The sequence below is a fragment of the Mastigoproctus giganteus genome, chromosome 4 (assembly GCF_048544385.1).
Source record: "Mastigoproctus giganteus isolate SK-2022 chromosome 4, ASM4854438v1, whole genome shotgun sequence".
Lineage (NCBI taxonomy): Eukaryota > Metazoa > Arthropoda > Arachnida > Uropygi > Thelyphonidae > Mastigoproctus > Mastigoproctus giganteus.
Genome location: NC_143578.1, coordinates 71,598,093 through 71,625,440, shown reverse-complemented (window position 1 = coordinate 71,625,440; position 27,348 = coordinate 71,598,093). Strand labels below are relative to the sequence as shown.

Sequence of the window (27,348 nt, the reverse complement as noted above, 5' to 3'; positions counted from 1 at the left end):
ACTCATATATATATATATATATATATATATATATATATATATATATATATATATATATATATATATATGAGAAGAGGGCAAGAACAAAAAAATACAAAATTTATAATAAATTTGTTGAAAATAACAAACAGGGAAATGAAATGCTGATTTGGGCATCATAATGAACAGTTTATAAGTGAAAGTATGTCAGATTTCCACATCAAGCTGTTTATGTTAAACAAAATAACTCGGAGGTATTGCTTCTGACAAAAGTACCAGATCTTGCTGTCAGCTGCATATAGCAAGATATTACTATTGTTTTGTAATATGATACGTGGTGCAAACCAAAAGTTTGAAGTACTGGTATCAGTATATAGGCTGGTGAGGACTACTTCAAAGGGGAACAGTGCAAATGTTTAACTAACATAAGTTAATTAATTTTATTGCTCCAGTCCAGAAACTTTGGCTCACACCTGATGGAGTCCTTGACCCAGTAGTAGCACAATTGTTTTATTTAATTAAAATGCCATACTAAATTGAATTCATTTAATTTTTAAATATATTTTTGTTACTCCTATAAATAGCATTATTCTTAATAAGACACCAATTTTTTTTTATTTGTTAATTCTGAATAAGGGGCAGATTTCTTTATTTTTATTCAGAAATAAACAGTGATTATGAAAATGTAATGGCTAATGGCAAAACTGGGAGTTCATTTTAAAAAAAATCACAAAGGATATTTTTTGGAAATTCATCAAAAATAAGCTTGGGCAGGAAGCTACAAACAGTGTAATTCCAGAGTAATAAATATAGGAATTATATAAAAACTGAATTTCATGTAAATGTTAACTATAACTATTGCACTTTTGAAACTAATTCTTGACTCTTATTTTATTCCTAGCCAAAAACGACTTCTCAATTTCTTTCTCTTTGACTAAAGTATCTTGGAATTTGCCAGCTGTATTACATATTACAGTTTTGTTCAAAGATGGATATGTTAAGACTTAATATTTTTTTGATCATCTTAATAACAACTGTTCTTGGAAAAATTGGAAAGGATTATTATAATATTCTAGGAGTAAAGAATAGTGCAACAGAGAGAGAAATAAAAAAGGCCTTTAGAAAACTAGCTGTGAAATATCATCCAGACAAAAATAAAGGCAAGGATGCAGAAAAAATGTTTCAAGAAATAGCACAAGGTATGTTTCTGTTTTGTTTTTTTTTATGAAAACCCCAAACATGAAAAGGTATCAAAACCTATAGTACTTAGTACCGTGCATGGGTTGAAGGAGAAGTATGGGGGGAGGGGGGGGATGCCGGAAACTTTGCTCTAGAGACTAAACATGGGTTTCACCACTTCAAGCCTCCAATAAGCAATTTATTATACTTATTTTAAATGCTTTTCATTCTGAGATTCAAATTAAATTGAACATTGGCTTACACTAAATATAAAGTGTTTTTTAGCAATTCTTATGATGCAGTCATAAGAATTGCAAAATTGTTATGATTGCATTTTTTTGTATTTATGTAATTGTATTTTATGATGCAATCCTTGTCAATTAACTCTTAAGCTTTTGGGAATGTCTTAGGGAAGTGGAAAGTAAAAAAAAAAAAAAAATACTACAAGGTCTGATCTGTTTCTATAGTAATGTTAGTGGTAATAAAAAAGAATGAATTTGAGCTACTGGTTTATGCTGAAAATTGTTATAATGGAGTTAACAGAGACTTGGCAATGCCCTGGTAGGGGATGAGTTGAGTTTTTCAACATACAAGTGGTGCATAATATTAGTTACAGTAAAATGATGCAAGGAAGCAAGCTTATGTAGCACCTACCAAAAAATAAATATAAGAAAATAAAGTAACTAACTAGTGTCACCTTCTCTCCTTTCATTTACCTATTACTTTCAAATATTTATTCATTCCCTCTTTAAAGTAGATAAACGTTCGAAAACATAGATAGGGGTTATTCCAACAGTCAGTTACTCTTTGAAAGAAAAATTTTTGAATCTTCATTCTACAATTATCCCCACTCAGTTAAAATTTGTGCACCCTGTGTATGTCATACAACTGAGCCATAAAAATTCCCTTGCCATTTGGTTTACTTAAACCTTTCACAGTCTTGAACACCTTGATCAGATTGCTCTTCAAAAACTTGTTTCCATATATTTGTAGCCCACAAAACCATATCTCTTGATAAGAATATTGCTTTATTAACAATTGGCATTACTCTTCTCTACCCTTTCCAGCAGGGCCCAGTGACTCAATCTTTCCTAAAATAGAGTCTCCATCATTTGCTGATAACCCATGCAAGGTCTATGCAGTGCAGCAGCTAACATAAACTGATCACATCAAAGTAATAAGTTTGGTCTATGGTTTCTTGCAAGAATGAAGGTTGATGACATCTGGCCAGGGACCACCTTGTGGTTTGTCTGATGAGGCCATTTTTCCAGTTAAATATTAGTGTAAATGCCCATAATTGTAGGAAGGGCCAGATCATTACTTCCAGGTGTTGTAAACAGAGTGCCTCTCCATTGTTCAGATTTTGCTGTTTTTCTTCATAGACATTCTAGCTCATGATCTGGACAATGATCATGTAATTCCTGCTCTTCAGGAGGTGTTTAGAAAAAACCACTTTTGTATAGCTGATTTACTGTCTGCATGTTGGTCAGCCAGTGACTCAGCTGCTTTGTAATGTGCTCAATGATGACTACTTCATTTGTCATCACTTTAGGAATGTTTGCCATCTCTGTCTTTAGAACTCAATCCTTATGACTCTTGGTTGTGGGGATATCTCTAGGATATATCCAATCTGACTGATATGAAGGAAGGCATCACAAAGCATATCACTAGCATTCCCCATAACATGCTTTGGACAGTTGACCATGCTTTATTACATTTCCAATATACAGTCAGTCCTTATATAATATGTGTTTACACTACACGAATTCAATCATACACGATTTATAAATAGGGGAACAATATCTTATATAACATGAACCAGATTCGCCTTTGTGTTTACAAGAAATGGCAGTCGAATGCAGAATCACCCCAACCGAACGCAACACAATAGCAATGAAGAGAAGATTCTGAAAATGTATTTGTTTTTTATATCAGTGAAGGGGAAACACATTTCACCATAATAACGTAAAAACCAACACAATTCCAGCTATCGGTATTATCGCAAATGCAATTAGATCGAGTTTACTAACAGTTTATAACAGATTCCACTAGCAGAAACGAAACTGGAATTTTATTGTTTTATGGTAGTAACTCCTAGAAATGTGAGGTGTTAATAGTGTGTCTCTGCCTTTACAGTGTTGTTTATTCAGTTGCTACACATGCGCAGCTTTGTTTATATGTATCAAGCATGCCTCCTCGTTTTGTAATTGTGCTTTATTCCCTAAAAATGAGTAAAATACTTAAAAGGTGTGAAAAGGAAGCGTCCTGGTAAAGACACTGCAGATTCAGATCGAAAAAGAAAAGCAATACTGTATCGATAAACAGAGGCGGACTGGATCAAAAATTCTTACCCGGGAAAATTTATAGTGGTCTCATACTATGGTTAATGGCCAAAATCACACCGGCCTCCGGCCCACCGGGGTTTCCCCGGTAAGGCTTATGGCCAGTCCACCTCTATCGATAGAGAAAAAATATGAAATTGTGAAACGCTTTGAGCGAAATGAAAGATCATGTGATATTGCACGTGCTACAGACCTAAATGAGGCAACGCCGAGAATTAGAAAGAATGCAGAGAAAATAAAAACAACTTTCATAGCAGGAACAACTCAAAGTGTAATTAAAATCCATTTGATTAAGACACAAAGAATTGGAAGAGATGGAACGGCTGTCATCTGTTTGGATAGAAAATAAAACAAAAAACAAGTTTGCTTACGATAGAAGCAAAAGCATTAGCAATATTTTATTATGTAATAGTCGTAATAAAATGCTTACGTATTTTATTACGATTATTTATTGTGTTTGGTAATGTTTTGGTTACAAATGTGTGTTCAATCTTGGGTGGTCAGCACCTAACCCTATTTTTCCCATAGGGCCTGTTGTTTATATTGCACGAGGGTTTCTAGGAACACAATTATCGTGCTATACGAGGACTGACTGTACAGTGAATTGTATGTCTCGATCTTTGTCTATGAGGGCAGTTCAATAAAGAATGATCGTATTTTTTTTTTTTTTTTCCAACGTGCCTTTATTAATCATCCATATTTTGATAGTCCTTTTCAAAGTAGCCCCATTTGATGAAATGCACTTACTGCAATGTTCATTCTTCAAAAACATAGCGGAAGTCATTTTTTGATATGTGTTTGAGAATCAACTTCTGTATCTTTACAGCTACTTCTGATGACTAGAAACTTTTTTTTTTCTTATAGCTCCTTCTTTAACTTGGAAATAAATAAAAAATCGCAGGGTGCACAGGCCTGTAGAATGGATAAGCAGTATATTTAACATTAATGCTGGCTAAGTACTCAATGACAGTGGCCCCGGGTGCCAAGCGTTATAGTGATCAAACGATTTTCAGTGATTTCTAGAGCGTTTTTCTCGAAGCTGCAGTTTTGTTCAGTTAAAAAGGTTTTCTTACGTTTTCATTAAATACTAGTAAACTTAGACTTACGATCTGTAACTAAGTTTCAGAAAGGCAAATCACCTTTCTTTTTTCCATTTAAACTAATATACTAACTTTTATACCGCTTGGTCACTCTAGCGGCACTGCTCCTGCCTCCCCGTGGCGGGGCCGGTAACCTGGGAGAAGAAATCCACTCTCCCGGGGCTGAAAGGAGCAAAGATGGATAACAATACGTTCCCACCTTTAGAGCCTCCGAGCTCAAAACTAGCAACAAAACACACCGATGATAACTTTTCCCAACCCAAGAGGTTGAAAACAAATCCTCAAGAGGAGATACCAGCATTCCTCATACTACACTCTACATCAGACCGGCCTTTGAGTAAATTGTCCCCATTCCTTGTGCAAAAATGCTTAGAGGCTGTCGCAGGTTCACCAAAATCAGTAAGACGACTCCAGTCTGGGGATCTTCTGGTAGAGACCATGAAATCCCAGCATTCTGCAAAGTTTTTAAATCTGACAACTTTCGGCAGACATCCAATAAAAGTCACTCCCCATGCCACCTTAAATTCCTCCAAGGGAGTAATTGCAGAATGGGACTTATTAACCGTATCAGAGGAGGAAATAGTCAAAGAGCTACGAGAACAAAGAGTCATCCAAGCCAGGAGAATCATGACTCGTAAAGATGGTACTCTCATTCCAATAAGGAGCATAATCCTCACTTTTAGCTCTCCCATCTTACCAACATCTGTCAAAGCAGGCTATCTCCATTGCCGTGTCCGACCCTACATCCCAAACCCAATCAGGTGCTATAAGTTCCAAAAATATGGACACTCTCGGACTGCATGTAGAGGTGAGGCAATATGTCCTAACTGCGGATCGAAGGACCACAACCAATCCGATTGCAATGCTACCACTCCTCATTGCCCAAATTGTAAAGGTAATCACCCAGCTTTCTCCAAAATATGCAAACTATGGAAGCAAGGGGAAAAAATACAGAAATATAAAGTGGAAAACAAAGTCACTTATTCAGAGGCGAGAAGAGAAATAATCAAAATGGAGCCAAAGCTTACGTATGCCACAGCTGCCAAACAGGTGCAATCAGTAAGTATCCAAACAGACGTTACAGTTCCTCCTAATACATCTATCGCGAATTGGGCACGATCCATACTCACTTCTCCCAATCAGTGTCCTTCACAACAAACAACTGAACAAGCCAGCAATACTCCAATCTCCATTCCAGCCAATGCGTCAACAATGAAACCAAAAGCTACAGAAACCCCAATGGTGCATCCACGGATTTCAACGGAAATGGATATTGATCAGCAGAAAAATTCAGATGATGGAATTTTAGAACTCCACGCAACTGATGAGATGGACATGACACGTCCTTTCTTTCCTAAGAAAGACAAAGTGAAAATAGAGGTATAAACAAGCTACAACCAAAAAACTGTCAGAAGCAAAAACAACTAACAAGATCGCATAATGGAAAGAATTCTTCAGTGGAATTGTAGAGGCTTTCGTAATGCAAAAGATGACTTGCATGATCTCGTAAACCGCTATGAACCAGCATGTATATCCTTACAAGAAACCTATTTAAATCCACAAGTGTGTCCTACCATTAAAAATTATACCATGTTCAGAAGAGATAGGAGTATCGACTCGCCAGCCCGTGGAGGCGTGGTGGTTCTTGTTAGAAATAATATTCCATCTAAACCTGTTGCTCTTCAGACTCCTTTTGAGGTAGTGGCAATGCGCGCAGAAATTGGCATGACTATTACAATAGCATCTATATATATTCCCCCAAATTCCTCAATCTCCTCAGAAAATCTAGAAAATCTAATAGACCAGCTACCACCTCCTTTCTATTTGCTCGGAGACTTCAATGCTCATCATTCGCTGTGGGGATCTCCAACAATCGACAAAAGAGGTAAACAAATAGAAAATCTTCTCGATGTGTGCCAACTTACCCTTTTGAATACTGGACAGCCTACTTATGTACATTTTTCTACAGGATCCATGAGTGCAATAGACCTTTCAATCTGCTCTCCCTCCATATGTACTAATACAGAGTGGTCTGTTCTTGAAAATCCACTAAATAGTGATCATCTACCAATTCTCTGCAAGCTGCAAACACGGGTAAACTCCCCTTTTGCCGGGTCGCTCCAAATGGAAATTTCGTAGGGCATACTGGAATGAATATGCCTCAAATGTTCAGTTAGATGATGAAATAATTCAACTTCAACCCATAGATTATGTCACACAACGTATAACTAATCAAATATTACAAGCTGCCAACTCTACAATACCAAAGTCCTTGCCTGGGAAACGCAAACACAATAATTACTGGTGGAATCCGGATTGTACATACGCTAAACAGGAAAAAAATAGGGCTTGGAATTTGTTCCGCAAATTCCCCACAACCAGTAACCTAATTAGTTTTAAAAGGATGAAAGCTAAGTTCCGCCAAATAAGAAGGAAAGCAAAAAGAGAAGCATGGATTAGCTTTTCCTCTAGTATAAACAAGGACACAGATATAAGACTCATCTGGAAGAAAATACAAACAATTGATGGCAAATATGTCCAGTCCCCGGCTTCAATATTAAACTGGAAAGGAAAGGAGTTGTCCTCTCCGGCAGAAATTGCAAATGCCTTAGCCGAATCATTTGCCAGTATATCAGGCGTATCCACCTACAACCCAATCTTTCAGAAAATTAAAAAATCATCAGAGCAGCATAAGATCAATTTCTCCACTAGAGTTTCACACCCGTACAACCAGCCATTTACATTAACAGAACTTTTAGGGGCGCTCAATAAAACTTCCAGTAGTGCTGCTGGTCCAGATGGGATCTACTACGTCATGATAAGCCAACTAAACAACAGAACAAAAAGGGCATTGTTAAAATATTACAATCGAATATTTCTAGAAAATACTTACCCAAACTCCTGGCATCACTCAATTATACTAGCCTTTCCAAAGCCAGGAAAGGATCGCAGCTTTCCACATAATTACAGGCCGATTTCACTGACCAGCTGCTTAGGCAAAGTCTTGGAAGAAATGGTTCACAGGCGGCTAACGTGGTTCCTGGAAACTAACAACTTGCAAAATAACAATCAGTACGGGTTTCGAAAAAACCGGTCCATGTTAGATGTAATGATAAAAGCAGAAGCAAACATCCGAAATGCCTTCATAAGGGGACAACATCTGGTCATGATCAATCTTGATATTGAGAAAGCCTTCGATAACACCTGGCGATACAGTGTACTTCAAGATCTTCATTCTTTTGGCTTGAGAGGTCATTTACCCCACTTTATACAAAACTTCCTATGCCACAGAACATTTCAGGTTAGATACATGAACAATTTATCTAAATCATTTGAACAAGAGGAGGGTGTTCCTCAGGGGTCCATTCTTAGTCCGACATTATTTTCAATAAGAATTACAAACATGACACAGGATGTACCTAATACAGTAGAATCGTATATGTTTGCTGATGACCTTGTTGTTTCTTGTCAATCCCAAACCATGAACACCATTGAAAGACAACTCCAAACTTCCATCGCTAAAATTGAATCATGGGCATTGCGGAATGGCTATTCCCTATCAGAAAAGAAATCTAGTGCAATTCATTTTTGTAAAAAACGCAAACTTCACCCGGATCCAGAAATATTTTTAAAAAACAACCTGATTTCTGTCACTAACAATTTCCGTCTGTTGGGGTTATATTTAGATAACAAACTTAATTTTGCTTCCCATATTGCTTTCCTTCGAACTACATGTCTTAAAAAACTGAACATCCTGAGAGCAGTCTCTGCTAAGTCCTGAGGTGCTGACAGAAGCTCTCTCCATCTGTATAGAGCTTTAATAAGATCACGATTAGATTATGGATCACCTGTCTATGACTCCGCTAGGAAAAGTTCACTATTACGTCTGAACACCATACAGCATAGTGCTCTTAGGATAGCTGTGGGAGCCTTCAGAACATCTCCGGTCCACAGCCTGTATATTGAGGCAAATGAACCCCCTTTGCATCTCAGGAGAAAATCCTTATTGTGTAATTATGCAGCAAAAATTAAAAGCATGCCATTCCACCCTAGCTGGCAGTACCTGTTTGATCCTCAATATGCTGAATTATATCACAATAAGCCTAATGAAAACCGCCCCGCAGGGATTCGACTGCAAGAACTCACGATCAATTGGGATCTTAAATTTCACAACATATTCCAAGACCTTGCTACTCCTGAAACTCCCTGGACTGAATTCTCACCTCTCTGCGACAATTTCTTTTCAAGATGGGGAAAATCCTCTCTGGAAAATATAAACTATCAACAGCTCCATAAAACTCATTTGTTGGAAAACTCAGATAAAGTACCTATCTATACTGATGGCTCCAAAACAGATGCAGCCGTTGGTGCTGCAGCAGTTTCTTCTGCCTTCTCAGTTGCTGTGTCTCTTCCTACGGAATGCACTATCTATACTGCAGAATTATTTGCAATTAAACTAGCTCTAGATAGAATACACAACAGCTGTATAAAGCAATCTCTGATATACACAGACTCCTTTAAGCGCAATCACTGCCATTCAAACTACCATGTCGCCCTCACATCCGATTCTTAAAGAGATACGGTCCAAGTTATTTTACTGTCAAAAAGCCAACCAGAAGGTTACCTTCTGCTGGATACCTAGTCATGCAGGCATTCCAGGTAATGAACAAGTGGACACCGCCGCTAAACACCCTGACTCAAGCACTTCCAGGCAACAAACAGTGCCCTACACCGACTACAAATCCATTATTGAAACATCATGTAGGAAGCAATGGTCTGACCTCTGAAAAGCTCAAATAAATAATAAACTGCTGCAGATAAAAAAAGAGCCAAAATTGTGGACATCTAGTATCAGGAAAAGCAGGCGACAAGAAGTAATTCTAGCAAGGCTCCGCATTGGACATTCACATCCAACTCATCTGTATTTGCTTATGGGAGAGAACCCTCCTCAGTGTTTGTTGTGCCAGTCGCAGTTGACAATATATCATATTCTCATTGAATGTCCCCAACTTTCAACTACCAGAAAATCAACCTTTACATCCCTATCCCATTTGAAGGAACCGATTACCTTATTGCAGATTCTTGGCAATGATGCAAATTTGGAGGAACTGTTTACTTATTTGAAACAGATAAATCTCTATAATAGCCTATGATCACAATAACATGAGAAAGTTGTGATAAGCAAATATCGAACAGGCACAATATGGCCCAAGAGGCCCTTGTGCCAGAAAACCCAAATACAACAACAACAACTCAATGACAGTATGAGTAAATTTCACTGTAGGCACAATAAGTCTGTATGGTATTCTTCACCACATCTACAGCGAATCGTTTGTCTCCCATCAGAGCCATGGAGGTTGAATTTCTTCTCATCTGAGAAAATAACTGACTTCCACTACTTGGGGGACTGTCCATTTGACATGCTCCTTACACCAAATTAATTGGGCCTTTTTTATTTTTTGTGTGAGGACAATGGGCTAAAAGTCCATTTTTGAAGAGGCAGTCTGACTGTTATTGCACTTGCTACCACTCCTGTATGTTCTTCCCATTCTCTTTTCAGCTCAGAAGAAGAAGCTTTACGGTTTCTAAGGCATAAACGCTTCAAAACGCAGTCCTGTTTTGGGGTAGAGACTCGTTTGCATCCAGTGCCTTTTGTCCTATCAACAAAACCAGTGTTCTTGAGTTTGGAAAGAAATCTACTCACTGTTGACTAATTACAAGACACTATAAGCAATATGACGGGAAGAACATCCTTCCTCACGTAAAGCAACAATAGCACTCTTTCTTCATGGCGTCAGCTGCATGTAGCTCACCATCCTGACACAAGCAAGGAATGACTGCAACTCTTGTAGAGCGTGCTGATGATATAGCTGAAAGTAACAGCTGATGCAATCTGTAAGAAATATTGCCGTATACTTAATGTTATTTGAACGACAATTACAATTATAAGGGAGTGATGCACTTTCTTTGAACACCAGTGTATGCTTCAGCTTATGTTTTTTTGAGACGGAAACAAAATTTGAGAGCAGCATACTGTTCCTCGTGTGTCATCCTTTGTTATGTAGGCAATACTGAATGAGCGTAAACTTGACCAACTGCCATGCACACAACTCAACTGCATGGGTGCTATGTGATGCAGCTTGGTTGTTCTTAAATTCTGCAACTCAGCTAGAAATAGCAAGTAGTACGGTTGCTCATGAAAAATTACAATCATTCTTTATTGAACAGCTCTTGTACTAATTCAACCAAATGGTCCTCTACCTTGCTCCCTTGGTGGCAGTCTTTTAGACCTTTTTTTTTTCTTTTCTTTTTTTCTTCCACATTAGTAGTAGCATATGATGCAAGAAAGCAAGCTTATAACTCATTACCAAAAAAAAAAAAAAAAAAAAAAAACTCTCCAACAATTTGTCTAGTTCTTCCTTGAACTTATTCAGACTATCTACCACCACAATAACAGATGGAATTTTGTTCCAACAGTCGACAATCTATTGGCTGAAGGCAAACTTCTCTCTAGGCATCTCTCCTACGACCATTCTGCCACAATCTGAATTTATGCTCTCGTGTGTAGTCTGAGCAAGAGGAAAAATGCTACCAGTGTTGAGCTTGCTCAATCCTTTCAAGGCCTTAAACATCTCATTCAGATCACCTTGCAGGTGCCTTGTCTCCAGACAGTGCAGTTTACAGAACTGAAGTCTTTCTTGGTAAGAGCAACCCTTTCTTCCCTCCACCAATCTTGTTGCCCTTCTCTGCGTCCGTTTCAGCAAATCTACATCCTGAAGCCACTTTGCACTACCCTGAGTAGTACCACACAGTTGGTACGTAAATCTGAGATTACTTCTACCCATATGCAATACCTTATATTTATAAACGTTACATTCAATGGATAATGTCCATTCCAAATTTTGTTTTCTGCCATTAAGTTTTCCACCTAGAGCCAGCTGAAATGATATACTTAAACTATGAAAAGTATACAGTTGTCCCCTCTATCGCACTTTGTGCTTGTTTGCTCTAATGCTCTGTATTTTTGATACCTCCTCCCCAGAGTTGTGCTGTGTTCCTGTAAACTAGCACTATTCAGTCCAAACTTCTGGAAGGAGCTACTAATTAGCAGATGTTAGATTGCCTAAGAAGCTCCATCAATGAACTTTTTAATACTCTTCAATCTGATTTTCCATTCAGCTGTAACTCATGAATATAAGGTCAATTTGGGAAATGAAATTGCAAGAATAACTTTTGCATGCATTAAGTGGAGTAGAACTGAAGGTTATAATGAAAAAAGTGATTTAAACCAGTTTCAAGTTTGGAAGTATAAGCAGATGCCACAGAAAGATGCACTGTGTTTTATCAATGATTTACCACACCTTTGTGTATAAGAATAAGGAAATTAGAATTCTCTTATACTGGTCAATGATAAGACAGCATTGGGAATATGGTGTTTAAGTTTGGAGACCTCATTTATGGAAAGACAGGTGAAAGTGTTCAAGAGATTATACTAGTGAGAAGAGAAAAGACATTTGAAGGTGTTGGGGCAAATTGAATAATAAAATTCATTGTAAACATCGAAAGACCAAACGCAACCATCTTTGGTGCACAACCTCTGAACAGTATCATAGATTCGTTGATAACATCATCATCCCCGGGAAAGTATAAATTACATAAATTTGTAATCACTAGATCAATCAGGGGTTGAATTTTATATACTGATATGCAAAATTTAAGGACCAGTCAGGTTTTCACCTGTAGCTTCTCATAGGAGTGGCCTGCATATGGGAAAAGCATACCAAAGGAACCTCGTGAGGTACAGAGATGATGAAGGAAACAAAACGGTACAGGGGACTTTATTTTAAAATGGCAATATAGCACTAGCTGCCATGATACAGTTGGAACAAAGGGAAGAGGTGGTCCTCAGGAGGTTTGTTTGTTATTTGGTTTTTAGGAGCATTAGCAACTAAGGCCATATTGCTCCGGGAATATGTGGTGGTCATTCCCTTGACCTTTCCGCATCCTCCGTATTTGGTGGTCACAGGTTCAAACGCCGTTCTAATCAAGAAGCGTGTGCTACGCACTTCTGCTCTTTCCCACCTGGCTACGGAGGCGCCTCCTCAGGAGGTATGGCGACCCCTAATGTCGATGCAGGCTTTGCACCGCCTATCCATACTTAGAACAATGATGTTGATAAGTTCTTGTGGTGACATTGTCCATTCCTCTGTTAATGCCATCTTCAGCTGGTGAACATTTTCTGGTGGGTGTGGACGTGCCTCTAGGCATCTCCTAAGAGCATCCCATGTGTGTTCAATGGGATTTAGATCGGTGGAATGATCAGGCCAATGTCCTCACTTTCCAAAAGCATATCAACAGCTGCAGTGTGACAGGGTGTGGCGTTATCATCCATAAACACTAACTCGGAGCCAATGGCACCTCGGAACAGATGCATGTGGGGAGGGATTACTTCAGTACAGTAGCGTGCACTGGTTACAGTACTGCCTTCCAGTATCTGGAGTTGTGTACGTCCATCCAAGGTAACACCTCCCCAGACCAGAACACCTCGACCACCATATTGATCCCTTTCAGTTATGTTTGCGGGTAATGCCATGTCAACCTCTCACCAGATTAGCTGACTTCCAGAATCGCTGCTGAGACTGAATCTACTCTCATCAGTAAAGAGTACCTTAAGTAAAGATTTTGTGGTTGTAACTTTTAGAAATAGTGTTGTCCTTAAGTTTTGCACACCAGTATACAATCGATTAGAATGTTCTGCTGTGTTGTCTGCAAAATGCCAGCATCTTAGTAGGCTAGTAAAACGACTAAGTCATTCCAAAATTATGTAACAATGGATGATAGTACATGGGTCAGTTTTGCAATAATACTCCCACCTCGGATATGAAACAATACCTGAGAATAGAGTGAATCCCAAACACTTTTTCATTTCAGTTTCATTAGTATCTTTCCATTGTTGCATTCTTCCTTTCACTTTTCTTGACTATTCATAACCTGATGAGCATATAAATTTGTCTAGTTCACCATAAGATTTATGACATCTTCATTTATAAATTTATAATAAATGCGGTTAGAGAAGCTTTACCATTTTCCCTTATACTGTCAATATTTTGGATACCAGATTAACCTATGAAAGTTTCCTTCTGAGGTGGAGAAGTTACAAGTTCAATGACTTTTACTAACACTAGCAGAACCTTCTTCATGTTGCCCTGATGTACCTGCCGTATCCATCAATTGTGTCAATATTTGTTGCATTTCATTTCCACCGTCAGTATTAGGCTCTGAAACTATCTGGTACGTAATCATTGTCACTATCGCTAGAAAATGGCTCATAGTCACTTTCCTCCAACATTCTTCGCAACTCCTCTTCACTAAGTCCACAACCACCCATTTTCACACTAGAAAATAACTAACTTGAGGTCATGACCGAAACACTTCAATGTCAACAATATAACCCAAAAAGTAATAAAATTGGCAGGTAGTTGTAAATGAATCATATGTGATTCATGGATGTGGAGGGGTAAATTTGTATTCACAAGTCCGGGCATCACATATGATGCATAGTAAAAAAATGCACATAAAAAAACACTACATAAAATATACAAAATAGCTGTATGTGCATACTTACATACACACCTTAATTAATCTGATAGTTTCATATCTGAACTTCTGAGGTCACACAAATGTAATGTATGGGGACAGTGAATATTGACATTGCATATTTGTCTGAACTATTTGCAAAGTTCAATAAAATGTATTTACAGTTGCAAGGAAATAATATCAACCTTAAGGTCAAATCTGTAGTATCCACTTTTATTTCAAACTTAATTTTATTCAAGTGCAATATAGGCCATCACAAGCTATATCAATTTCCCTCTCTGTCTGAGCTAGAAAAGATTGGGGGGTACAGGATGACGATCTGCAAGTCTTTTGTGACCATTTGGATACGCTGCATAAAGATATGTCTGAACAGATTTAAGAATCTGCTTCTGATCGAAATTCCAGATTGGGTGATGAATCCATTTTTAGGTATTAGAGGAAGAACTATTTGAGTTACAAAATGATATTGAGCTTAAAACAAAGTTTTTAAGAAATCTTATCAAAAGTTTTGGCTAACAGAAGAAAATTTCTGATCACTATCCTGCACTATGGACAGTAGTTAAGAAGCTACTTATTGCATTCCCAACTTCATATTTAGTAGTTTTAGTGTAGGCATCGAATTTATCTCTAAGCAGCAAAGAAATCGACTCCAGATTACTGAACGTAGTGATTTAAGACTCCTAAGTGACTTTAAACCGAATTTGAGAAACTGATATTATGTTATCAAGCCCAACCCTCACATTAAAAATTCACAGAAAAATGAACTTGTTACTAAATGTAATTCTGAGACATTTTGTTAAATGAGCTAGAATCACTACTCGAGTAATTTTCAATACATTGAATTAAATAAAATAACTTTCATTGGCTTTGAAATAAATGTGCAATTAATCATTACTGTTTTGAATTATATATATTTTTTTATTATCTCCCTCATTGGATCATGCAGTCTGCTACTTTAAAAAATATTTTTATAAGTTTAGACTAGACCGTTGGGGATGCATTTTTGGAACCAAGGGGGCAGAGGCTCGAAAAAGTTTGGGAACCACTCTGCTAACTCCTCAGAGGTATAACTTCAAAAGTTGTACTTGTGAGGTGTTAACTGCTGCCTACAATCAGGCAGTTAAATAAACCAAAGTAAACAAAAGGAAATTGGCTTTTTATTCTTATAGAAATTGTTCTGTTTGTTTTCCTTGCATTATTCCAAGCAGCATTTGTGCCTTGTCGTTGCAGGATTCTATACCAATGTTCTTCCCCTTGTGAATATTAGTTTTTTGTAGTTTCATTTGTTTGTCTAATTTGGTTTATTTTAATTTGCTTGGTTGCACGTTAATACCTAACAAGTTAAAAATAACTTGTTAGTTACCAACAGTTTTTTATATATTGTTAAAAAAAAAATTAATTTGATACATCATTTGTTAATAACACCACATTTAATTCATATTTTTAATAATTCAAATTGTTTCATGTGCATTATTAGATGAACCAGTTATAAAACCACATGCATTAGGTGATCCTGTTATAAAATATCTTAAAGGAGTATTGTTCAGCAGATACAGCTGCTTTGTAATTCAGGAAGCGGCTGCATTTGTTAAGTCTGCCTATCTCCCTGACCCGTTTTCCAGCCAGTGGTCAGGTCAGAATTGTTATTTGAACTTGCATTTTAACATTTGTTATAATTACTGTGGGGGATTTTTACTTCCCAGATATTGACTAGAACTTGTGGGTTGTTCACTCGTACGCTAGCAAGACCTGTGGATTTATTGGATAATTGTTTTCTGCAGAGGCAACCAGAGAGAGTAATACTCTTAATCTGATTATCAGCAGTGGTTATTCGTGCATTAAGAATTTGCAGATAAAGGACCCACTGGGTGGCAGTGATCACAGAGTACTGATGTGGGATTTGCTTAAAGATATAACTACCATCAGGTGTAAAGAGAAGGGTTTTTACTTTCGTAAAAGTGACTACAGTGGGACCAACTGATGTTACCAATAGCATATTCTAAATGGGAAGCATTCGAGGAATTAATCGTGGAAGCTACTAGGGTTTTCATATCGATTTTTAAGAAATACTGTTCAAGGTTTAGACCTAAAAGAAAAATGCATGGGATGTATATAAATTATCAGGCAACACAGAAGCCTATGGTAGATATAAGCTAGTCTGTAATCAAGTCACAAGGGAGGTTACGCAGTTGAAGGCAGATTATGAGAAATCTTTGGCAAGGGATGCTAAGAAAAATAGCAAGGACTTCTTTACTTATATAAACTCTAGAAAGAAGGAAATGAATCAGTTTGGTCCATTTGATATTGATGGTTCGATTGTTGATGATCCTACTCAGATAGCTGACAAACTGAATGAGTATTTTGCATCTACATTCACAGGAGGAATTCTGTAGGGAAGTGGAAGACAATCTTATTAAATTCTAACAGGGCAGCTTAATGATTTTGTAATAACTGATAGCAAATTGGAGGAGAAATTGTTGAAGTTAAACATAAGAAAGGCACCTGGGGTGGATAGGATCTATCCAGTTGTATTAACGGAAGCAGCAAAAGAAGTAAGCAAATCCTTAGCCATAATTATGAGAGCATCCATGGACTCAGGCAAAGTCCTCACAGACTGGAGATGTGCAAATGTATCACCAATTTACAAAGGTGGATCAAAGGATGACATGAATAATTACAGACCTGTCACTAACTTCTCTTTGGGGAAATTAATGGAGTCACTGGTCAAAGAAGCACTGCAGGATCATCTGATAAGACTTCAGTTATAGTTCAGACACAACATGGGTTTGTTAAGGGGAATTCTTGTCTGACCAAGTTGATTGGATAATATGATGTGGTTGAAAGGAACTGGATGCAAAAAAAAATAATTTTGATATCATATACTTGGATTTCAGGAAAGCTTTTGATACTGTTGTGCATGGAAGACGCTACAAATTGGAGCAGTAAGTACGGTATTGAGGGCAAGTTGCTACAAAGTATGATAGGGTGGTTTAGTGGGAGAAGACAGAGAATGGTAATCAATGGACGCTGCTCTTCATGGACTGATATTGTTAGAGTCCTCCAGTGTTTGGTCCAATGTTGTTTTTTACATTTATCAATGATATTGATGAAGCTATATCAGACTTAATGTCCATGTTTGCAGATGATACAAAGGATGGCTGGGTTGTTAATGGCAGTGTGCTATTTCAGCAGTATCTAGAAAAGTTTGGCAGATGGACTGAGAAGTGGCAGATGGACTTTAGCATTAAAAAATGCAAAGTACTACATATGGGTAGAAGTAATCCCAGAGAAACATACCAACTGGGTGATATTACACATAGGGTGGTAGAGAATGAAAAAAACCTGGGAGTAATTGTGCAATTAGATTTTAGGCGGAGGGAGAGTTTTACCTGTGAGGTATCCCAGTTTTCTTCTTTTTTTTTTTTCTTTTTTTTTTTTTTAAAGAAGAAAACTGGGATACCTCACAGGTAAACCTCTCCCTCCGCCTAAAATTGGCTAACTCCTCCAATCTTACTTAAAATCACACCCAGGTCTCTACAAACAAGTGACTGAATAAAATACCCTACTGCCATGTAGGTGTTAAGCAGGATAAGAGGAAACAAGCACTGTAAAGCAGCTTTTAACAATTTCTGTTTGGAGGAGGAGGAGATTTAAAAGTAAGAATGTATCAAATTCCAGCATGTAAGTTGACTTTTGAAGATCACATTGAAATAATTACACTCAAACACCAGCCAAGCGGTTAAAATTTTACTATAAAATATAATAAAATAAGATAAATATGATACAAATATCGGTTAAACTAGACTATTACATTAAATACAATAAAATAGGTTAAAACAATTAAAAACAGTGCTAAAATCGTTTAAATATACTAAAATACTGAAGCTTTCAGAGACCGCTGTCTCCTTCCTCAACAGTGTACTATTACTGGCACGACACATCCTAAGTAACAGGCCCATAGCACTCAAACAAGTGATTCACCAGGTACATAGTCGACATTTCCCACTTGCACACTGGAAACGGAAGTGGCTCGGGAGCATGCCATACGAAATCGTATGACACGCTCCCAATTTGTTTTATTTTATTATATTTTATAGTAAAATTTTAACCGCTTGGCTTGTGTTTGAGTGTAATTATTTCAATATGGAATTACCCAGCCCCCATAGGCCTTTTTGAAGATCACATTACCTAAATAGGATTGCCAAAACATGAGTCGCTAATCTCAGATTCTCTATAGATTTAAAAAATATAGACAAATACTATCTCTATTTATTGCTCTGTTTTCCCTGGCTTTAATTATAATCTTGGCATCTGATTTGGCAATTCCCAAAAAATGCTGTCATTTGCAGTGATAAATCTAAATATGATTGCAACATATTCTTGTATAATTTCTCAGCTGCATATGTACATTCAGCATGCTGTCACAACATGTAATCAGACATACATTAGTGATTAGCTACTGATATTGAACTGCTACAAATTAAGAATTATATGACCCAACAATGAAGTAGTACATCTCATTAATGTATACAATGTTTAGAATTAGATATTCTTTCACTGCTTATTGAACTAATTTTTTATATTTCTCTGTGAATACTTCTAATAAGTATGAATGAATGAAATAAAAAATTTTTTATATAAATGCTTTTTTTATGATTAATAATATATAACTTGAAGGTTTCTTCATTTATATTGATTTTGTAACGCTACTTGCATACAAGTCTTTTTTTTTTTTTTTTTTTTTTGGTTCAATTATAAATTATTAGATTAAGAAAAATATCATTGTATCCAAATCTGAACTCTATTTTCTAGCATATGAAGTGTTGTCAGACCCAGAGAAGAGAAAGAAATATGATACACTTGGCGAAGATGCTTTTGAAAATGGCAGTGAAGGATCTAACAGGTTTCACTTCAACTTTGAAGACTTCTTTCACCACTTTGATGATGCAAGCTCATTTCATTCGGGCCAACACCAAGGACACCAAGGTCACAATCATGAAAATCAAGGTTACAAATTTTCATTTGGTAGTAATGGGGGATTCTTTAATTTTGATGATCTCTTTGCTGATAGAGGCTCAGAAGAGAGTAATTTTGGTGGTTTTGGTGGTTATGACCCATTTCCAGGTGAAAGTTCATTTTTTGCCTCTCACTTTAAGCAGAATCAGCATATTCATGGACAGCAGTATCAGTCTCAGCAAAGGTATAGTTATTCAGGTTAGTAGTTATTTCTGGCATTAACAATTTTCTGTAAAAATAAACTATTATGGCAATACCTCGCATAGCACTGATAATTGGTACTGAAACTGTTTCGTGTTATGTGAAACCATGCTGATTGAAGCATAATTATAATGGGTTTTAATTGAATGCGTACCAGAGAAACAGTCTATAACCAAGTTGTAATAAATCTATAAACAATTTGCAGTTGATAGCCAATTAAAAGGATTTGAAATTAAAAATATTGCAAAAATTGTATTAATGAAAGGTAACATCTTTAGAGATGAGAAAAAAGCTTTGTTTATTTAGGTATTTCAATAATAAAGTCTGGTGAAGTCGTCTCTTCATTTTCTCAGCATACAAGTCTTTGTAGCATCAAAACCCATCTTGTAAAATTTGCCGTATCTTGATGCTACGTTCAACATCCGGATCTCCATTCACAATCGCCTTGCAGGCCTCGTGAATCCATCCCCCCCCCCCCCGAAAAACTTCTCCAATTCTTTTGGTGCCACTTCGGTGTTATCCACTTCAGAATTGTTTTCCTCTTCTTCGTTTGCAGTTTGCTCGTCAATTTCAAGGATAGTTGCATCATCCAAGTCATTTGCATGTGAGTCGATGCAGTCACATACATTGGCAGTGTCAAAAAGTTTCAAATCCTAAGTCTTTTCTGATCTTCAATGTCTTTGGCAATTGTCTGAATTCGTGATTCAAAACCAGTGAAATAATTTGCGAAATTTACGTAATACATCGCGTTGTCATGAGTTGGTTACTGAATCAGAGCCTCCACAGCCACCACAAGGCGGAAGGACATTAGAACTGGAGGCGGAGAGAAGAAAAAGTTCAAAGTTTCAAGAAAATATGATGTGGACTACTTGAAGTTTGGATTTATTCAAGAACCTGGAAATGAACTGGATCCACGGCCGCTTTGTATTATAAGTTCTGAGAGTTTATCCAATGATGCCATGAAACCTTCGAAACTTGGCAGGCACTTGCAATCAAAACACCCAGATTTAGCTAAAAAGCCAGTTGAATACTTCCAAAGGATGTGTGAAAATTTGCAAAAGCAAAAAACTTCATTAACAACAGTGATTGTTGAAGATAAGTCCTTAGTAAAATCTTCTTATTTGAAAGCACTTCAAATCGCGAGATGTAAAAAGCCATATACGATTGGACAAGAATTAAGCCTTGCTTGTTACAAGCCTGTGAAGAGGTTTTGGGGAAACAGGCTGTCCAGAAACTGAAAGGAATTCCTATGTCCGCTAACGCACATAACTGTGAAGCGCAGAATTGAAGACATGGCCGAAGATATTGAAAATTAAGTGATTGCACTTGTAAAAAATTCTACATTTTATTCAATTCAACTTGACGAATCATAACTAACAAGGCAGTTCTTTGTTTTGTGAGGTTTGATTGCCAAGGAGAATTAAAGGAAGAACTCCTCTGTTCGCTAATCTTGTCGGGTAGAACAACAGGCTTTGAAATTTTCAATGCACTTAATTGTTATTTCCTGAAACACGGTATTGAATGGAAAAAATGTGTTGGGATATGCACAGACGGTGCCGCAAGCATGACTGGACATCGTTAAGGAGTTGTTGCAAAAGTGAAAGACGTTGGACACCCAGACATCTTGTTTACTCATTGTATTATACATCATGAGCAACTTGTGGCGAAAAGATTATCTCCAGAACTGCACGAAGTACTCTCTCTGATGTAATTAAAATTGTAAACGAAATTCGCCACAAAGCGCTCAATTCTCGAATATTTGAGGCTCTTTGTGAAGAAATGGGCTCTCCGCATACTCGTGTTCTTCTTCGCGCTGAGGTGAGATGGCTGTCGAGGGACAAAGTACTAACACAATTGTTCGACCTGCGCCAAGAAGTCAAGTTATTCTTCCAGCAGCACAATAATTTGAGGTTCCATGATCTCTTGTCCGACAATGATTGGCTAGCCAAGCTTGCATACCTGGCAGATATTTTTTTCTCTGTTAAACGAGCTGAACACATCCTTGCAAGGACAGCTTACGGACGTGTTCACACTACAAGGCAAAATGGATGCATTTCAAAGGAAAATATTGCTGTGGCAAACACGGTTGACTTGAAGAAGATCTGCAAATGTTCCCAAATTTTGATGATTATATGAAACAGGAGGATGTCAGGTAATAACTCTTGTTAGATTGCAATTACAGTCGCTCACTGACTCTTTTGGTCGTTATTGCCCAAAGGAAAGAGGAGCCCAGACACGGAAATACGTGGATAATAGATCCATTTTCGGCGAAAATCAAGGATAGTAATTTGAACATAAAAGAAAGCCTAATCGATCTATCATCCGACGACAGTCTCAAAGGTAAATTCCACTCGTCCCTAACAAGATTTCATTTTTGGCTTTCCGTAAAAAGTGAGTGCCGAGTGAAAAGGCCATTAAAATTTTAATTCCATTCGCAACTACATATATATGTGTGAAAAGACATTTTCATCAGTTAAGACAATTAAAAACAAGTACCCCTGTCGGCTGGAAATACAAACGGCTCTCCATGTTGCAGTAACATCATTGGAGCCAAGAATCCAACAGCTAATTTCAAACAAGCAGCAATAAATGTCACACTGATTATTTTGCTGTAATTAATCCTTTATACACCTCTATGTCGAGGTGCACTTGATATTTGATAATTGTTAATATTAATTGTTTCTGTTAATTCTTTTTTAATAAAATGAAATTTAATGTTTTTTGCATTTTTCATATGAATATATCTGCGTTTATTAATTATACTTTTTTTTATCATTATAAGGCCATTATATTATTAATTATGTTAACATTAATGATATCCAATTTTTTGCAAATAACTTGGAGTGCAAAAACAAGTGTAAGTACCATTTCATATTTAGAATGTTACTTTTATGGAAAAAATCATGGTAGTGGTCCGCGGGATTCAAAATTTTGAGTTTAGTGGTCCGTGAGGCCCGAAAGGTCGGCGACTGCGGGACTGTATGACCAAAATAACATTCTGTAACACAGGCAGGGGTTATGAACAAGGTTAAGAGCTTGTTCAATGAAATTAATGAGGAATTGGGAGGGACTGAATCATTTTTGGCTAGCAGGGACTGGTTTTCCCAGTTCAAAAAAACCAGACCAGAATTCGCAATGTAAAAATTACTGATGAGGCAGCTAGCACCGACACTGCAGGTGCTGAGGAATATTCTCCCATATTCCAAAAGTTAATGGATGAGAGCTTGCTACACCCCAGAAGAGAGGTCTGCCCCAGGTTTTAAGGCTGAAAAAGATTGGCTTACATTATTTCTGGGTGGTAATGCATCAGGCACTTTTAAGTTAAAGCTGATGTTGGTGTACCATTCAGAGAATCCACTTGTTATGAAAGGCATTATGAAGACTTGGCTTCCTGTTTTCAGGCACTCTAATAAGAAGGCATGGATGACCCAAACCACTTTTTAGTGAGTGATACTTATACTTATGTCTAGAGGCAGCCCAATTTTGTGCAGCAAACAACTTGCCCAAAAATGTTGTTTTAGTCCTCGACAATGCTCCATTACATCCGGCCAACCTTAAAGATATCCATAATGTTATGGATATGAAAGTTGTTTATTTTCCACCCAACACCACTTCACTGTTGCAGCCAATGGAACACAGCTCTTCCATCTGAAGAGCTGTTACTAACATATTGAAGCCCTACTACAATATGTTAGAAGAGAGAAAGACTCGCCAGACATCATTACTGTAGTTCTTTTCTAAGGCCAAAAAACCTGCAGAACTGGTCGACTCACCATCAGGCCCATCCCAATAACACCTCGTTATGCTACTGTCAAAGAACATCAATAAGGGGAGGGGACAGACAGTGGCATTACTACATAAAGATATTTCTACAGGAACGACGTACTAAGTTAAATTTTTATTTTATTACTTATATTTTATCTATAAATATTATTTATATCTTATAATTATAAAATAACCACAAATATTTAATATAAAAACACTTGTATTAACTCTTATGGTTCAATCTTCGTTGTGAAGGAACTGTCTCATTTAAATAGTTCTTCCTCGATTTACGGTGCTTCAGCTAATGACCCTGAGGAGGTAGAATGTAACTCCGTTGTAAATTGGGGCTACCTGCATTTTAAATCTAAATTTAGCTGGTGTAAAGGGTGTGTTTGCGTTTAAAAAAAAAAAAAAAAAAACTGCTAGTTTGAGTGACTAGATAGAAGTAATGTTCCTTGATATTACACCAATGTCCCTGTTAAGTTGAAATTCTGTTTCGAAGTGGAGAAACTCACTGTGTGAAGACATTTCATGCTCCGTATTGAAATAAAGGCAATTGGCTAATCTGGATTAGTACAATGTATAAGGCAGCTCTTTATGAAAGTTGGAAGTGCTCCACATGTGGTCTATTCACTCTAACTTTAATCCTGGCTTAAACATATCAAGTAAAGCTCTTGCTGGTCACTTCTGTAGAAGTACCACTGTACTGATTAGCAACTGACCAATGAGAACTTTATCTGATATGTCAAAGTTAGCGAACAAAGTATAGTGATGAGATCACCAGTGGAACCTTCCCTTTCTTTTTAATACAGAAATTGAATTGCAAGGGAGAGGTATGCACTTACTCAATTCCTCCTATCATGATGGGATTTGATGCAATGCACCAGAGCCCCAACATGGACTACACACAGGAAAGAGTAATAAATTCTGATTGAGGAAGAAGAGTTTCAGGAGAGATGTGTGAAGTTTTGTCTTCAGCCAGAAGGTGTTTAATTGTTGAAAAACTTCTGTTTTTGTGGAAGTAGTTTGAATAAATTCAAGGAACAACTAGACTCGCATATTGGAGTATATGTTAACCCAACTATTGGAGTATATGTTAAGTATAATTATAAATGATGTATACTTTTGCTAGCATACCAAAGCAACATAAATCGGAAAAGCACAGAAAATGTTACTCTAATTATTTCCCACCATATAAGCTGCACCCATGATTTAGCAAAGATTATTTAAGGGGGGGGAGGTTAGGTGCTGATTTATTTTATTGCACATACCACATTACTTTTAATTCTTTTTAAACAAAAGCATTTTATTACACACAAAGTATTTTCATAATACTGTACATATTAAGGTGAACCAAAAATACTTTATCTCAAAATCCATATATAAAAATATTATTCTAATTCATTTTTAAAGAACAATAAGAAAATGGGACATTGAAGGAAAATAGCACGGTTTTTTTTTTTTTTTTTTTTTTTGTTTGTTTTTAATTCATCTTCAAAACCCAAAAATCCATCACTGCCATCTTTGTTGAACTTGTAAGCAGCAGTAAGAAATTTCCTTTGTGTTTTAAAAGTAATTTTTGTGTTTTTATATCTCTAAAACGTTATATTCAGTTAAAGGTGACCAGATCTGGTACTAGGAATCAAAACATGACGTCACATTGACTGCTGGAAGGGGCTGGGATCGGTGCAGCATAAATAAACAAATTTTTTTATTTGAATTAATTTTTATTATAAAACTGGTTTATTAATTTTTTTTATTTGCATTATCTGCGGCATACAAATTGAGAAACACTGAAATAACGTGGTTTATATCATGGGCCTTATAAGGGCTATAGGAAATGCTGTGGTTTATTGAACTTTTAAATTTTATTTATTTATTTTATTTATTTATTATTATTTTTTTTTTTTGTCTTGTCCTGTATATGAATGATTTTTATTTTATTTTTTCTTTAATAAAAAGGTGGAGGCCATTGCAGAACTGTGACACAACGTATTGGAAATATGGTTACAACATACACACAGTGTTCTTGATTTGTGTATACCACATCCTAGTCAAAAGACTGAAATGGACGTTACAAATCTTCTGAAGCCTTCGATGTGATAGATGATCTGTAGTGTTTTGTGTACAGCAGAGGTCAGTTTTTCCCAACAGGAAATGGAATGGTTTTGCATCGTGCCTTAAATTTCGTTAGGCTAGCAGTTGGTTGTCCTCTGTTTTTGATATGCATAATACATGCATTTTTCTAATTTTTACATTGTAAAATGACTCAGTTTTAGCATTACTGTGGATCCTTGTTGCTATTTGTAGCAAGGATCTGCCTTTCTTTTTTTTTTTTTTAGATTTATTTTCCTATATTATTAACTAGAGTTGGATTTTCAAAGCAATGTAACAAACAGGCAAGGAAAATTGACAGCTAATCAGCCTTTCTGGGGATAACTATTTGTACTGGCTGCAACAAACAGTACTAAGTAACAGTACAAACAGGACTATTTCATACCACAGGATAATATTTATAGGTAACACCAGTAGTTAATGATTAATTTATAATAAGCAAATGTGTATACTTGCTTATTGTACTTTATTTGACCTGATATGTCAGGGTAGTCAGTGTAAGAGTGCAGTAATACATGGGTCTGAGTTGACTGTGATAGCAATCAATGAAATTGCTAATATGTTTGTTTAATGATATTCTTTTCATATTACTAGTTGTAAACTTCTCTGATGTATTTGGTTATGCCAGAGTATAAATATTTTATACTCCTATAAAATAGTATAAGTTTTTATACTATATACAAAATGCTAAAAGAAAATGTCACATGTCAATTATATGGTTTTATTTATGATGCAGTACACTGCAATACTACACCTAAATAACTTTATTCAATGGTTGTATATGAAACTAACCCTTACATTATGAGATTGTGCAGATTGCTAACTTTCCAAATTTATGGTGGCAACTTCATTTCTGTCAACTTGTTCTCCTGCACCATTCTGACAATCCCCCCCCCTCTCCCACAGAGAAACTGAAACTGTGGTTTCACCATTAAATTTCTTTGTTTGTCTCTAGTTAACAAATTGGCTGTCAGGTGTGCTTGTCTGCATAAAAGTGGTGGAATGCCTGAAATGAATTGGTAAATATCTGTAACATTGAACTGCTTTCTTTGTATGTTGGTAAAAAATTAAATTTGATTTAGCAAGGTCCTTCAGTGAGATGCCAAAAAAATGTGTTTAAGAAGGCCGTATCCAAGATTTTGTAACTGTATGTTGAGCCCCCTTTCAGTGGCAGAAAGTGCAATGTAATTGCTTATTTGGAAACAAATAAGCATGAGAATAATGTGAAGTACACAGAAAGCAATGTGAAAGTAGATTAAGCATTTCTAAGTGAAGATAGTGTCATGCTTGTGCGTGCTGATACTGTCATTTATTCTGGTAGGATTCTGTCCTCTTGGAACAAATTCTGGGCCCAAAATGGTCAACACCTGGGAGACAAATGCTTTACTAAAATAAAGCAAAACTTAGCTGAAAAAAAAGCCTTAAATTACATTTATTTAAATAATTCAAACACTGTGCTCATGTTTTTTTGTTTTTTTTTAAGATTGTATGAACATAACTATTATCACTTATCTCTATGTGAACATAATTTAGTCCTCTACATGTGGTTTTTATAATTTTACCATGTACAATAGTAAGATCCACTGTTTGAGCCAACCAGCTTACTTGATTTGTATTTTTCTGCCAGGCTTGGACTAAAATATTTATTTTTGATAAAATATTTTGTTTTGACGATGCAAGATTCTTTTTATGCAACATCTGTTGTTTTTTTTTTTTTATGTTTTCTTTAATTTAGTCAATACCTCAAAAACTCATGGCAGCACACATATGTTGGTATAAGAATTCTCTGATCAGGGGGGGGGGGGTTTGGATAAATGGCAGGAAAGTGAGAAGAACTCTATTTTGTAGATTTTTATTTTGTATTAATAACATATACAAAATTTTATTTTGTATTAATGTTTGGTAATGCTATTAGACTGGTTTTGAAGAAAATACTTTTCCACAAGATGATAATTTTTAAATTAGAATTGTTGGTAAGTCAGTAAAATATTTTATAGATCTTTGACCCAATCAGTCCCAATATATAAATTAAAATAGCATCTATCTGAGCAGCT

General features: G+C 36.5%; 1 protein-coding gene across 1 annotated transcript; it reads left to right on the top strand.

Moving 5' to 3' along the window:
- The first annotated feature begins 967 nt into the window (after positions 1-967).
- LOC150086826 (dnaJ homolog subfamily B member 9-like) lies at positions 968-25,309 on the top strand. Its single transcript, XM_090372285.1, has 3 exons — positions 968-1,178; positions 19,010-19,411; positions 25,142-25,309. The coding sequence occupies exons 1-3, from the start codon at positions 968-970 to the stop codon at positions 25,210-25,212; spliced, it is 684 nt and encodes a 227-aa protein (XP_090228411.1). The 3' UTR covers positions 25,213-25,309.
- The last annotated feature ends 2,039 nt before the right edge of the window (positions 25,310-27,348 follow it).

Bases quoted from the DNA above. Each gene is read 5' to 3' on its own strand.
- LOC150086826 (XM_090372285.1), top strand. From the start codon at position 968: ATGGATATGTTAAGACTTAATATTTTTTTGATCATCTTAATAACAACT. The intron at 1,179-19,009 runs GTATGTTTCTGT...TCTATTTTCTAG, and splicing joins GTTTCAAGAAATAGCACAAG to CATATGAAGTGTTGTCAGAC. The intron at 19,412-25,141 runs GTTAGTAGTTAT...TTTAATAAAAAG, and splicing joins GCAAAGGTATAGTTATTCAG to GTGGAGGCCATTGCAGAACT.